Genomic DNA, 16,158 nt, shown 5'->3' on the forward strand with positions numbered 1-16,158 from the left:
TTGTTTCTATCAGTTCTATCAGGCAGGTTGGACATGCTGCAGGTCCTGTCAGCCAATGGAACCATGAGACACGACCTCTCTGCCATAGCCCTGCCCTCTGGAATATTCTCCCTTCAAGTATCAGGAGGACCCTGACCATTTAGGCTTTCCACAAGGCCATGAGGACTCAGTTATGTACCAGATCCTGGGCCACTGAAGATGTTCAGAGTCCCGTTTCCTGGTTGTATTAACATCCACAGCAACAGTTTTACTAGTGCCATTTTGTATCATTTTAATTGTTTTTGTTTATAAGCCACCCCAGAGTCACTTGTTGAGATGGACAGCTATAGAAATCAAATCAATCAATGAATAAATAAAATCATGCCAGATCAATCTCCCATAGGACTGTGTACATGGGAAGAGTTAGCATCAGTAAATGCATCTCATCAAAGTCAAATAAATGCAAATCAAATACAATAAATATTGATTTGCCTACTATAGAAGAATGGACTTTAAAAGTTTCGAACCTGGCAGAAATGGCAAAAATCTCAGCATATTTGAAAGATCATTCGCACCCAAGATATATTTTGGAATGGAGAAGATGGATTGATTATATCCAGAATAAATATGGGACTAAAAAGTTTCATTTAGCATTTGAATAAATGTTAGATTTATAAGATTTGTTATTATTTAGTTATTTTTAAGGAGAGTTAAAGTGCGATAGGATTTAAAGTGTTATTATAGTTTGTTAGCATATTATAGTTTAAGACTGTTAGGGTTAATACCCTGTATTTGCTTTGGGAAGTCGGGGGGGGGGGAGAGGGAGGGATGGGTTTTTATGTTTAAAATGTATTTGTAAAACTCTTTAATAAAAAATAAATAAATAAATAAATATAATCTCATTAAACAACAACTGAAAACTGCTGATATACAACTGGAGTAGAATTGCTGTTTATACTATATAACAATTCTAAAAATTAATTAAAAGACAAAATTGTTAATTCTATTAATTCTGTTAAAAAGATTAAACAAATTTAAATAGCTACAATTTTAGTTCAAGAACAAGAACAATTCACTATTACCTTTTCAACTCCTCTGAGAAATTTGTCTGTTCCTGTGTAATTCCGCCTAGGATCTGTTAGCAGCTCACAAAGTCGCTGAATAGTAAATGGGATACTAAAACAAATTGAAACAAGCTAATTTTCACTTTGAATGCATACTGAATGAGAGGCAATGAATAAATCTGTTCAGTTGGTACATTTTTAAATCTATAACCCTTCATGTACCACTTGTTCGTTTACTGCCCCTAAAACTGTATTATATTAAGTAAACAGTAGGGGGAGCTGCAAGATTGCAGAAATATGTGCTTGCCTTCAATGTGTCCTATGATGGCTAAAGAGTTCCAAAACATTCACTTAATTATTATCATTCATTGGATAATACAAAATATTAATAAAGGGTTCACTAAACAAAGAATCTCATGGTTTCAAATATGTGTGCTATAAAGGATTCTGAATTCCTTCCTAGGAAGCGATACAAATTTACTCATTAAAAATATGCTTTCATACAATAAAATAATATAGAATAACTGCTTCTTTTTCAAATGGAAATGAATCCTCATCTATTTAAAAATTAGGACATCAACTGTAACTATTTTCAGTGAATGATTAATATACTAATAATAGAGCAGAGTAGGCTGTTTGAAGACTTGGGAGCATCATGATAGGCTGCATACTGTAAATGTCGGAACTATGTGATTTTAAACGTTGGTTAAACAAAAATAACTTTCCATTTTAAACAACCTCCTTATTCATACCTTTGTTCAGTTCAGCAGAGGCATCTCTTATCTACTCAACATTTTAAACCTTTTTTTACAGCATTTCAGTGCTTAAAACATCTTCACCAAGTGTCAATCGTTCGTAAATACAAACTCTATCCCTACCAAATAATATAATAGACAGATCCTATTCTCTGGAAAACTGAATACAACCTAACATACATACATACATAGAATTTCTATACAGATTAATTCCTCACATGTTCTGAATTTTGTAACAGAAGTATTCCTTCTGTTAGGGCCATTCATTGATCAGAAAAGATTCTGATTCTGCAAACGATTAGGGAATGAAGAAATCAGCTTTATTCTGATCTTAATTTCCTAATAATTCCCTATCTCAGGAACCCAATTTGGAAATCCATTGCAACAGTAGTTCTCAACCTTTTCTTCACCACAGACCCCCTTTAAATACCTTATGTGGCCAAGGACCATGAAGACTTAATTCAAGATTTAAATCATAACATTTCTTCAAGCCTTCACGGACCTCCTCTGACATTGCAGCCCCCAGGGGTCTGCAGACCATAGGTTGAGAACCACTGCATTACAATATTTCCTTCGTTGCACCTCCATAATTAAGTTACTCATTATTCCAACTGCAATTCTAAACAGGATTAGAATCCACATTTTAAGTATGATTTCAAATAATGGAAAACATCTTGTCTAATTAAAAAAGCAGCTTGCAAAGTTAGCCAAAAGCAACTTAATAGTCAATATTTTTATCAAAGAAAGTTGGAAATTACTGCTTTTTAAAAAACTTTCCCCTCTTTTTGTCTGAACTTCCCCATTTTGCTTTTTCATTGTCACTCCCTTTTTAAAATTCTTTTTTTTTTTGCTTTTTTGTGTATATTTTTTGAAACTTACGACAATTTTGGAAAAAAGCCAAGGAAACAAGATGTATGACTTGTTACGGGTACAGGTATGTAGGTCTTGGCGTATTCGGGTCTTTTCCCGAATACTATCAATCTTACACGGGGAAAGACCCGAATACACCAAGACATACACACACACACACACACACACACACACACACACACGTAAATGTTTTTTTTTGGGATTGCTAACAAAGAATTAAAGGGAGACTGATATAGCTATTTCAAACTTATTTGTTCTCATCAGTCAGCCACACCCTTCTGAGATTCGAACCTGGGTGTGGCTGACTGATGAGAACAAATACCGTATATACTTGAGTATAAGCCGACTCGAGTATAAGCCGAGACCCCCAATTTCACCCCCAAAAACTGGAAAAAGTTATTGACTCGAGTATAAGCCGATCCGCCGTTCTGCAAGCCTCCGCCGCTGGCGGAGGCTGGATCCGCGCTCTGCAAGCCTCTGCCGCCAGCAGAGGCTCGATCCGCCATTTTGCAAGCCTGAATACACAGGAATACCCTGTGTGGCCGCGGCTCTCGGGGAAGCCCTGGCTGTCCGCTTCCTCGCTCCACGCTGCCATTCGGGGCCCGCGCGTTCCCCGGGCAAATCGCGGCGCCCAGCAGGCGAGGAAACACGCCCGCTCCAGTCGCCCCCCCTTCCCTCAGGAGACGCGAAGCAAGTGACCGCCCGGAGCTTACCGAGGACTTGCGCGCGGCCGAGGCTTCGGTGCTTCCAGGATCGCGTGCACCTCTCCCAAGCCGCCGCCGTCCGGAGACCTGCCGACGTTTGGGGAGGTTTGGGGAGGCGTGCACCTCCCCAAACCTCCCCAAACATCGGCAGGTCTCCGGACCTCCGCGCCCTGCCTGCCTGCTTCTTTCCGCTGCGGAAAGAAGCAGGCAGGCAGGGCGCGGAAGTCCGGAGACCTGCCGACGTTTGGGGAGGTTTGGGGAGGCGCGCACCTCCCCAAACTTCGGCAGGTCTCCGGACGGCGGTGGCTTGGGAGAAGTGCGCGCGATCCCGGAAGCACCAAAGCCTCGGCCGCGCACAAGTCCTCGGTAAGTTTTTTTGTTGACTGGAGTATAAGCCGAAGTGGAATTTTTCAGCCCAAAAAGTGGGCTGAAAAATTCGGCTTATACTCAAGTATATACGGTAAGTTTGAAATAGCTATATGAGTCTCCCTTTAATTCTTTGTTAGCAATCCAAAAAAAAGTACACAAATATAAGCTGTCACTGTGTGACTACAGCCTGTTGATGGCCTTGGGTTAGGCTGAAACAGGAAATAAGATTTGCCCCGTGTTTGGGGCCTAGCAAGGTATTCTAAATACTTACAAACACTTTATATATCTATATCTATATATCTATATATCTATATATCTATATCTATATATCTATATATCTATATCTATATCTATCTATATATATATATATACACACACACACACATATATATACACACATACATATACATATGTGTGTGTGTGTATGTATATGTGTGTGTGTGTGTATATATATATGTATATGTATATATGTATGTGTGTGTGTGTATATATATATAGAGAGAGAGAGAGAGAAAGAGAGAGAGAAAGAGAGAGAGGGGTAGGTCTTGGTGTATTCGGGTCTTTTATATACGTATACATATACATATACATACATACATACATACATATATATATATATATATATATATATATATATATATATATATATATATATATATATATATATATATATATATATATATATATATATATAAATCTTAAAGAATTGTTAAAAAATTAGAATGCAATTTCAGAAACAAAAGAAAAGAAAATCACAATGAAAACTATCAATGGGCACACCATCAATCTATTCTACAGCTTGGAGAGAAAAACCAAGTTTTTAAAGAACTAAAAACGTTCAGGGTCTGATCTACACTGCTGTATCTGATATAAATAGAAGCTTAAAATAACACTAGAATTTAGAAGTACAACAGCTTCTTGTATAATCTGAGCTAAGAAAAAAGTGAAATTTGTAGAAAAGTACAATTCAAGATGTTTGCATTAAGAGTTAGACCTTTGTCAACAAACATTTATTAATACCCATTATTCACGTTGCAGATATGACAGAAAATCAATACAATATGAAGATCAGAACAGAATCTTGAATTTGATGACAAATCAAGCGACATAAATAATGAAGTTACTGATATAATTCTACATACCCATTAAAGCCAGTAACTATTTTCAGAATTCGTTCTTTCATCTCCTCAAAGGGAATATATTCCACATTAGGGTTAGGAGGGCCTCTTGGCTCAGGAGCAGAAGTTCTGAAGTCATCCATCACTTTCTCCAATTTGAAAATAAAATATCCTTTGAATTGTGACCACTGAATCCTAAAAAAAGAAATATACAATATGTACTAAACATTAAAAATCAAATGTTAAACATATTTAGATCAACAAAATAAAGCAAGTTTAGCATTTTTTGTTTTTCAGGAAAGCAAGGGAAAAAAGTGAGTAAATGCAAAAATATGCTGTTCTTTAAAGCCAAAGTGAATAGTCCTTGACCTATGAACATTTGTTCAGTTACAATTCAAAATTATGATGGCCCTGAATTGGTGGTTACAACTGATCCTCTAGAGTTCTGGCTGTCAAGCACTTTTGTAGCCAATGTGATCAACATCTGGACACTTGTTAACTGGTTTGTACTTACAACCAGTTGCAGTACCCCATGATCACCATTTGAAGCCTTCCCTGCTGACTTCCCAGGAAAATGAATGGGGAAGCAGGGAAGATTTTAAGTTGCTGGGTTAATTCTCCCCGATTCATACACCCTCACCCCAGCTCCTCTGTGCTTATGCCTTGCCAGCCACTTGCTCATCCCTTTGCACCCTCCCCATCCCTCACTATGCCTTGCACCTTCCCAACCCATGCTGTCTCTCATGTACCCCCCCTAGACTCTCCTCAATCTGCTCTCTCTCAAACTCCCCCTCACACCTTTGGGCATGCTCCCTGACCCGTGCCTCTTGTGAGCCCCTTGTACCTTTCCTGCATCCCTTACACCCTCCCCCACCTTGCAGGAATCATCTACCTGCCTGCTGGCCTGGGACTTAAAATTTCCTCCAGCTTCCCCACTGACTTTGGTTGTGGGAAACCAGTAGAAAATTACCTTGCCTAACGCTGTAGGATTCGGTTAATGATGGCAATCTGGACTGCAGGGAGTGCCATCACTAAGCGATACAGCTGCACTTTACAACTGCATCCCTTAAAAATGGAAAACCCAGTCTCAACTGCTAATAAGACGGGCTGAACTTTAAAAAAATGCTTTTAATGATCATGTAGTCCCAGATGTAACTTTTGATTAAGGACTTAAGCTTACTTTAATGTTAATAATTAATTCTGTAAATATCAGCAATTTAACACGAATTGCTACAGCCACTGTATTTGCCGTCAATGTAATTTATTTTTCCCTATTTAGAAATACTAATCAAAATGATAATATTAAAAAGCATACATTCTGGGCTTTTATAATAAAGTATTTTGGTTTGTATCCAGACTTAATGTCAACAGAAATCAGTGGGATATATTTTAAGTAAATCTTACATTAAAATCTAAACCTAGTTTGAAGAGAACGCTGATTTAGTTGTTTCATCAACAAGATTTATTTCAGAGGAATGTTGAAGAACTACCAAGAAACAAGAAAAAGGGCCATTATAGTTGTTACATAAATGTATTTCATAAAACAAATGAAGCATTAACCTACGACCTGGTCCCTTAGAAACAAATTCACTGTTCATAATCAGACAGAGAGAATGCATTGTTGAAAGGTGTAAACTGTTTTATCACATACTAATAGCTATGAACTTTGTTAAGAATTATGTCTATTGTCCTTGGATGGTGCAAATGGTCATTCTTCTTTCTGGCGTTAAGCTAACATGAGCAAAATACAGTTCTTAAGCTACAAGTTTCAATAGACTTCAGTACTGCTGACCTACGTTGGCTGAAGCTAATTGGGAGTTACAGTTCAGCAACATCCAGACTACACATTGCCTCTTCTCTCCTCTCCCCTCTTTTCTCCCCTCTTTTACCAATTCTCAGAGACTGCCTGGAGAAGTCTCTTGCAGTTTTCTTGGCAGGGTTTTTCAGAAGTAGTTTACTATTTTCAGAAGTAGTTTACTATTAAGAGCTGTGGTGGTGCAGTGGTTAGAATGCAATAGTGCAGGCTACTTCTGCTGGCTGCCAGCACACGGTTGACTCAGCCTTCCATTCTTCTGAGGTCAATAAAATGAGGAGGATCCAGATTGCTGGGGAAAATATGCTGACTCTGTAAACTGCTTAGAAAGGGCTGTCAAGTACTGTGAAGCGGTATATAAATCTAAGTGCTATTGCTATTGCCTCCTTCCTAGGCTGACAGTGATTGGTTCTAGCCTGATGCTTTAACCACTACACTACAGAGACATGACTTTCTAAACTCTCCAAAGTTTGAAAAAAAAGTCTGGTTATGTCACTTGGTATTTGACATTTATGTTTGGTTAATATACTGGTAATGTTTGTATTTATTTCAACTTTTTATGCAAACATTTGAAATGATTCTCTGTGGGGTACTCAGCAGCATAACAAATGACACTAGACTCTTATGAGTGTGTGCATGTTTGTACCTAATATTGAAAAAAGCTCACAGAGCAAAACTAAACTACAAGAAAAAAAACCTGAATAATCTGTAGTAAGCACGTAAGGTGGACAACAAAAATAACAACTGGTCTCAACATATGTGGCCGTGTTAAAGTCACAGTTGCAAATCCCCAAATGATAAAAAGTACACTTCACCATCTACATCAGCTCTAATAGATCTTACCAGTTGTAGTAATTTGATTGCAAAACTATTTTCCCTGTAGGCCATTTTCGCAAAAAACTTGATTCTGCCTATTGATGTTTTTATTCTTTGTGTTACCATGGCTTCACCACAACAGTACTGCAACAAGACTCTCAAAGGAATGTACAGAATTACAGTACAGTAGTTTATTTAGCAACTGGAAGTTTTATTAATATAAGGTCAGATTCCTGTATAGCAAATTTATTTTTCAAAGGTATCTCTTAAATTCCTGATATTATTCATATAGAATATTAAATTTCAGTATCCTTGGAATGAGCAGAGCACATCTACCAGTGCTTAGCTGATTAAAAAATAAAAGTTAAAAGAAAGAATATCAATGTAGCCTCTTCTGCCAAGTTGGTTCTCAAGGTAAATTGCACAATTTAAAAGAATCTCTATTCACCTTTCCCCAATCAGATATTCACGTGCTACAGAAGTGCCACTTTTGTACAATCTGTATTTTTCAGCCTAATTTGAATAAGACAAGGTTGCATAATCACAATCTTGGTAAATACGAAATAATCTGCATTAATAATTTAATTTCCTCAGAGGAATATTGCAGAATACATAATTTAGTGTTATCTTTGGTTTACATTCTAACCAAGAAAGGAAATTCAGACAACGTACATTTTCCTAGAACAGGTTCTTACTGAACTCACAGGGATTACTGCTTAGTAAATGAATGCTAGAATGAGTGCATTCACAGGAAATTATTTACTGTTATCAGTAGTATCTTTAATCTAAAGAAAGTGCACAGCAGCTTGGATCTAGGAAACCTCAACTGAATATAATTTACTCGGTCCCTGAAAAGCTTTTGAAAAGTCACTTTTGTCTCATTGTATGTCTGACACTGTAACAACAGTTTGCAACTTTTCAAAAGTCAGAAAGAATGTTACCCACTAACAAAGCAACCTTATATAAGGAGATTTTTGTTATATATATAGTTCATGAATTGATTCATGGATAAACTATCAATGAGTACTATTAATGATAAGCAAAAAGTGTGTAGTCACTCACGTGTAGCTTTATGAAATGGTATCACGTATAATCAGTAGACTCAGCTATCTCCACACACAAGCAACTGTTTAATCAGAATTCCCCATCTAGCGCTACATGGTCAATGCTTTATGTCAGAAATAGAATTAACCCAAGAAAGCAATGTGATTGATGAAATCAAATACATGACCCCATGTTATTCTCCTAATGTACTAATAAAGCTAAGTGGGTGAACAGCCCAGTTCAGAAGATTTATCATAAACAAATCTAACTGAAGTTTCCCATTCACTTTAGTAAAAGCTTTACCCATACAACCCCCCCCCCCAAAAAAAAAACATGAGGAGGGGAATCCATTAAAGGAAAGAATTGTCCCTCAGCAAAGAGTTCCTTAACTATTTTTTCCAGGGAAAACGTAGGGTATGTTTAAAATTGTACATTATCTTCTTCTAACACAATTATATCTAACACCTTTATGTTATTTAATCAGCTTTATAAACTAATCCAACAAGTCATCTATCTTAGTGATCAGTCCGAACTAAGAGAGACAGTTATATGAGGGAAGAAATTAGACATTCTCTTGAATGCTCACCCAAGTTCAAATGCTAAAAAAATAATAATAAAAAAATCAATCTAATTTCATCCATAGTTACAGGTAGTCCTTGTGTTACAATGGCAATTGGGAGCGGAATTTCTGTCGCCAAGTGATGCTATCATAAAGTATTATGTCACATGACCACATCCCTTAGCAACGGCAACCATGGCAGTCTCAGTTGCTACCATTACCCCAGGACTGTGCAGGTCATTTAAGTCATATGATTGCAACGGGGGAAAGAGGCTGGAGTGCCAGGCAAGCAGAAAGCTACCAGAGATGGGAGGGGGGGAATGCTGCCGGCAGGCATAAGAAAAAGCAGTAGGGATGGGAATAACCTGTAGTTTCCCCGCTGGCTTCCCTCTTGACTTTGCCTGTGGGAAGCTGGCAGGGAAAAGTTGCAAGTGGTGATCACATGTCTGTAAGGCACGGCAACTGTCGTTAATTGTGAACCGGGTTGCCAAGCATTTGAATCACGATCACGTGACCAGAGGGAAACTGGTGGGTGCTGTTATAGCCGTTAACTATCTGTAAAGAAAATATTTCTTCAATGCCGGTTCCCTGGGTCCAAACTGCACCTAAAAACTGGCAAACGGAGAAGGAAAGTGACCATGTGATAGACCAAGCAAATCTTTCTAAATAACAATGTAATTAGCTCACAAATAATGTGTTTTAAACTGATATTAATCAGTTTAAACAGTTTTATTACTTATCCTGCTTATTGAAAGATTGGTTGCTAAACTTACTTGGCAAAGAACAAAGTGTTCTATACGGTACACACTTCTCTATTAAAAGAAGAAACAACCTCGCAATTACAGCATCCAGAGTTCTAGGACACAGTGCACAAAACATATTTGCTCTTGGTCTGAATTAAATGGTTAAAGTAACTTTCAGAACACCAACTGGTTTAGATAGTTAAATGACAATACATGTAATGCCTGCCACAGTATTTTATTTGAACAGATCAAGCCTTAATTGCCATCAGTGACCAATGCAAGTATTTTATTTGAAAACCAATCTTCATTAAAGGAAATTTCTGTTCTGAAAAAAACACCACTAAATGCATTATCAAAAAGAAATCACTGCTATTTTGGAACTAGAAATCAAGCTGGAACATAGATGCTGACTACTAAAACTACTGCTAAGCTTGTAAGCCGCCCTGAGTCTTCGGAGAAGGGCGGGATATAAATGGAATTAAAATAAATAAAATAAAAATAAAACAAAAGTTAAAAAAAATCTAAGAAAAAAAGGGTGACAAAGAATGATAAATGATTGGATAAAATAAATGGATGGCTATTAATCTGTTTTTTATATTATGAATTTTCTTTCAATTCAAGACAAATTACGATATTATGTGGACCAGTTTTTCATTCAGGTTAAAAAGATTTCACATACATCAGCTTAACTGCACTGCAGAACCCAGCCAAATACAGTAATAAACATCAGTTGTGTCTCCATTTCATTACAACCATTTAAGCCACTCAATCTTGAATAGGCATACCAATCTTAAGACAATTGGAGGTAGACCTCGAGTTATGACCATAACTGACCCTGGCAACTTTGGTCATAAAGCAGGTTGTGTGATCGAACTCATTGTTGCAATGATTGTGAATTAAAGGCAGCAGTTGTTAGACAAACCCATTGTTCACTACCGGCTGATTTTTGCTGAAACTAGAAGTGAACCCTGGCTCGCTACAAAAACATCATAAATAGCAGTCAAATGATCGTGGGGTGTGCTTTTGCCAAACACCGAAAATTGGCCATGTGACTATTGGGAGGGTGACACTGGAACTTCAAAACCAGTCATAAGTAGCTTCTATGGGGATCTGCTGTAATTTCAGATGGTCACTAAGTGACCAGTCATAAGTCAAGTGCATATTAGTTCTATTTACCTTTCAGCCAGAATATTACTGAGGTCTGTAATAAGACTGGGAATTTTCATCACTTCTGAGAAAGGAATGATCTTTATTTTTTAAACTATGTTCAGCCTTCTTCAGGAATACACCAGAATTTTCATGTATTTCAAATATGTGGTTCATTAAGTGCACATGAGGTATCTCAGGGTGGGGAAAGCCATTGGGGAGGGGGCTAGTGATGGAACAGGCCACCTGCTTCAGACCACCCAAGGCCTCCCCTGATCCACTGAGATATCTCATGCTCCCCAAAATTGCTTCTCCCCTCTCATCCTGCTGCACTGGGTCACTTACCTGGCAAAGATCTAGGAAGCTGTCTCCTTTCCAGACTCTCTGCTGCACAAGTTTAAGGCGCCCAGAAGCTTCCAGTCTCCCCGCAAAATGTTTGCAAAGCTGACAGGAAGCTTTGGATCAGCAAAATCACCGCCTCAAAGCATCTGACCAGCTTGCAAACACTTTGGGCTCTGAGACTGGAACCTTCTGGGCGGTGTGATCTCGCGGGACTTCAGGCTTCCAGTCTCTGCGCAAAATGTACTTAAGGAAGGGCCTTTGCTACCAAGAACGGATCCCCGGACTGAAGCATGCGTCGCTCCCGGGCCTCCGTTCTTGGCGGCAAAGGCCTTGAGGGAAGGCCTTTGCTGACAAGAACAGAGGCCGGGAGCGACACACACTACAATCCGGGGATCCGTTCTTGGCAGCAAAGGCTTTTTGCAAAGATGGCAAAAGGCTTTGCAAAGAGAGGAAAGGCTTTAATGTTTCAGGACTTCCCTCCATTACAAAGCCTTTTGCTGCGGATCTCGTCCAAGCCTTTGTTTGCAAAGAACAGAGGCATAAAGTACCGTGAGATCACACAAGATCAGTACCATGAGATCTTGCACTACTGATCTCGCATGATCTTGAAGTACTTTAGGCCTCCATTCTCTGCGAACGCACCAAAGCCTGAAACAACGAAACAGGCCAAGAAACTAAGACTCTCTAGATTTTCGCAAGGTGAGTATCCACAGGACTAGTGCCTATGGCAACCCAGCCGAGGGGAGAAGGAATAGCCAGGGTGAATGTTGCAATGACTCTGCGGTCATTTGTAAGGGTGAGCAACTGCTGTGGTGCTGCAACACTGGTAATTTTGGGACTTGTTCATAAACACTGGGAGGGGGACTTATCGAACATTCGCTAAGGGAACATTTGTAGCTCGGGAATTACCTGTATCTAGTCCAATAAAACTGAAAGTTGACTCTTATTCTGAGATTACATGTGAAATCTTCTACAGACATAGCATTTTACCAGAGCCCCTACACAAAGAGCTGGTTTTGAAGAATAATATAGTATTTTAGCATATGGAAATGGAAATACCTTTTTTATGTACAGTGTATGGAAATATTTTTATGTAGTGACATGTAAATACGGCATCATAAAGTGGTACACAATCCATACACACTTTTATCAATTTGAGGCAAATTTTGTGAACCCTGCTAATGCTAAAACTTACAATGTGATGTAAGTTTCTTATAAATTGTCTTTATAAGTAAAAAGATTCAGGTTAAGCAACACACACAACATGTGTTTGCCAAACAATTAGACCAATTCTACATTAAACAGTTCAGCAACAAGCCTTTTAATTTTCCCATACTAATAGATATAATACTGTCTGTAAAATAATGATTTCCTCTTTGATGTTTAGAGAAAAACAAAGACCTTTTGAAGTGGAGCTGCTGACCAAATCTTATCAAACTATTTTTCAAACAAGAGATTATCTGGATTTTTCCACTAATGGGCAATAATTAATTTTGTTGTTAAAAGTACAGTGGTACCTTGGTACCACTCAATTGCTTTAAAACTCATTGAATTTAGTACTCAAAAAATTTTGTCCTGGTACTTATTGCTTGTCTGGTACTTGACACACAAGCTGGAACTTGTTGGTGTTGGCTGTCTTTTTGACTCACTACATTATTCCTTATGGGAAAAATTTGTTCAGTATTCATTGTTTTTGATAGTCACTGCATCTCCCAGAATCAATTGATGATGAGTACCAAGGTACTACTTACATGCTATCAGAACTATATAGAAAGGGAACACTATTTTAAAGAAAACTGAACACACATTTTAAAAAATAATTCTAAGAAAACATTCAGGACAGACCTCTGAAGAGTTTGTACACATTATTGTAACGAAGAATCATTGCTAATTTCTATATTCTACATTTGTAACAATTATAAAATATCACTTTTGTTAAAATATATTATTTATTGTTAATATTTATCTCCTAATCATTCAGTATATGTTTCTCCTGTCAAATACATTCCTACATACTTTTTTAAATATAAGATTAATATTTCATTTGGAGATTCTTAATTCACATAAAACGCAAACACACATTTTTATAATAGTTCCATTAATGCTGCTTATTTTTAATATTTGTTTGGTTATTTGCAGTAATTCAGAAAATAAATTCCTAAATTTTCATCTACAATAAGAGTCTATAGATAAAAAAATTAAAAGTAGATATGCTTTTTCAAAAGCCAAAATAGCTAGGTATCAATAAAAATCCTAAGACAAACAAACCAAAGAAAGTTTCTCATTAAGTCACATATTCACTAAGTAATTAAGTTACAGAACAGCAATATACAATTTATTACAATATATCTTTTCAAAAACTATTACATATACCAAAATAACGTGACCATGGGCCCTACATTTTCAAATTCCACATTACAAGGTTGACAGGGGGAAAAAAGTACGTGTTTAGGCTAATAAAGCCAGTAGTTATATGCCAACTATTGATTTTGTTTTAATATATAATAGGAAAAAAATCAAAACTTTTTATTACCAAACATTTTGACTGAAAGAACAGTAACATGTCAAGACAACTTTTTTTAAAAAAAAATAGCATCACAACGTAAAGAATATTTTTTTTCCTTTTAAGATAGAGGGATACTATGGCAAGAAGAAAATCCACTGAAATAAACAGATACCCTTGCTGAAACAATTCTTTCACTATGAATTAGGAACAAGAATATGAGTACCATTTATACACACTGGAAATCTTTCCCCTCTCTAGTAAATAACGAATTAACAAGAAAGTCAGAGAAGTAGTATTTTTTTCAGAGAATTAAGACAAAGAAAATCCAGTTTGCAGTTTGATTGTTTAAGTTCTTATAATAAATTTGCAAGTTAAAGGTCCCAGATTCACCAGAAAAAAGTATATTACATTAATACATTACTGTAAACCCTGGAAATTCACTATCAGTCCAGATGGTAAACATGATTGACTTAGATGAACCCACAGAATCACATCTTCCTTATTATTTTGAACTGCTCAACAAATCCCTATGCTTACTTTCTGCTTGTTCCTGGATCTAAATACTTCCTACTCTTACCTTCAGAATGTGCCATAGTTATGTCTTCTGCTCTTATAAATACTACATTGCTATTTGTGTTGTCTCTTATCTCTTCAGTTCAAATCTTTACTTGTATTTTCCATGAAGCATTTAGCATATCACTCTCCATTTCCTATTAAACCATAGTATGAGAAACTGCAATAAACTTTTCATTCTCCACTGCATCTCACTTTCTTTCTCAATGGATTCCCCACTGCATCTCACTTACTTGCTAATACTTTGTAAAGTGCTTTGTAAAAATATAACGTTGTATTAACAATACATGGACTAATAAAACAGCTCTAAAATAAAGCATATATATTCTGTCAGACACAAATTGTATGATCTCAACAGAATTTCATTTTTTTCTCCATAAAACAGGCAGTTTGGTGAGTTTGCCCTTACCCCAATCTATAGCCAATGAAGCCAGACTGAAGCTATATTTTTTGCTTCTCTGTTATTCTTCATTATCCATATATTATAAAATGGGAGCCACCCATAGTCTCAGTCACAAGTTCTTCAAAATGATATGGTAAATATGGTACCAGGTTAAAAGGATGTAAATCATTGCATAGTATGCTATAACATTTTGGAAGGTTTATTATAAGAAACCATTATAAAAATAGCCACTTCCAAGGTGTGTAACATTACAATAAATAATCATTAAAATGATTCTGGGAAAGCTGGAAGATCAAAATGGGCTTTCTTCACTGCCGATAATTAAAAGGCTAGCAACTCAAACTTTGGGTTTCAATTGGACACATTTATATAATGCTATCAAACCAGAACTTACATAAAACTTCTGTTTTTACTCTTTTCTTACCCTTATGTAGGAAAACTAGCATTTTATACTAGCTAGTGTGTTAAGGAATTTATTGTGCAGAGGTCTCCTTGTGCTACCAAAGAGTTTGCACAGACAAGGAAGGGTACTGAGAGCAGTAAAAGTCACACACAGAAATACACTGAGTTCTAAAAGCAAAAAGTATTTTACTTTGAGGTGGTGTAAGAACAAAAATGCACAGTCAAAAATAAACAGTCCAAGTAGCAATCCAAAATACAAAGTCTTCTTACCGGTCCAGAGGTCAATACACAGTTCAGGTTACAACAGTAGTAAACCAACAGCAGAGCAAAAACAGTAATAGTAGAGATCAGTGAATTCAGAGAGAGAGAGAAGCTACGTTCCTAGCTTCCTCTTATGGCCATGAGAACACTTACACACCCATTGGCCAATTAACTTCTTAAAGCCATAGCATTATGGTTAATATATTTTCAACCCAACATTGTAGGCTAACACCATATGCCTAACATTCTCCCCTTTGGGTAGAATAATATATAACTCTTACAATCTTATGCACATTCTTTCACAATTAGCATTGTGTTTCACAGCACTTTGTACCTTCGTAAAATGGTCTGCAATATTTACATCAGATGAACAATACTCTAGCTGTATTAATTTATCCTTGACACATTGTCTGACATTTAAATAACGAAGATCAGTATGTTTAGATCTTGTTCTTACTGCAGCATTATTAGCCATCTTTATCGCAGCTTGATTGTCCTCATACACAATAAATGGATCATTTACATTTAAACCCATATCTAACAATAATTGTTTGTACACTAGCAGTTCTGTACATAACACTGATAAACATGAAAATTCAGCCTCCATTGTAGATAAGCTTATGTGTTTTTGTCTAATGGACTTCCATCCAATCAAAGAATCACCCAACATTACAGCCAACCCTGAGGTAGA

General features: G+C 36.9%; 1 protein-coding gene across 1 annotated transcript in view; it reads right to left on the bottom strand.

Moving 5' to 3' along the window:
* PPP4R2 (protein phosphatase 4 regulatory subunit 2) overlaps nt 1-16,158 on the bottom strand; it is a 35,264-nt gene that overhangs the window by 13,637 nt on the left and 5,469 nt on the right. Inside the window, exons 3-4 of the mRNA XM_081320033.1 lie at nt 4,884-5,054; nt 1,062-1,155 (exon numbers count right to left, since the gene is read on the bottom strand). Of these exons, the coding sequence (XP_081176159.1) occupies nt 1,062-1,155; nt 4,884-5,054 (265 nt within the window). The remainder of the gene's footprint in view (nt 1-1,061; nt 1,156-4,883; nt 5,055-16,158) is intronic.

Source organism: Vipera berus (genome assembly GCF_964194415.1).
Source record: "Vipera berus genome assembly, chromosome: 2".
NCBI lineage: Eukaryota > Metazoa > Chordata > Lepidosauria > Squamata > Viperidae > Vipera > Vipera berus.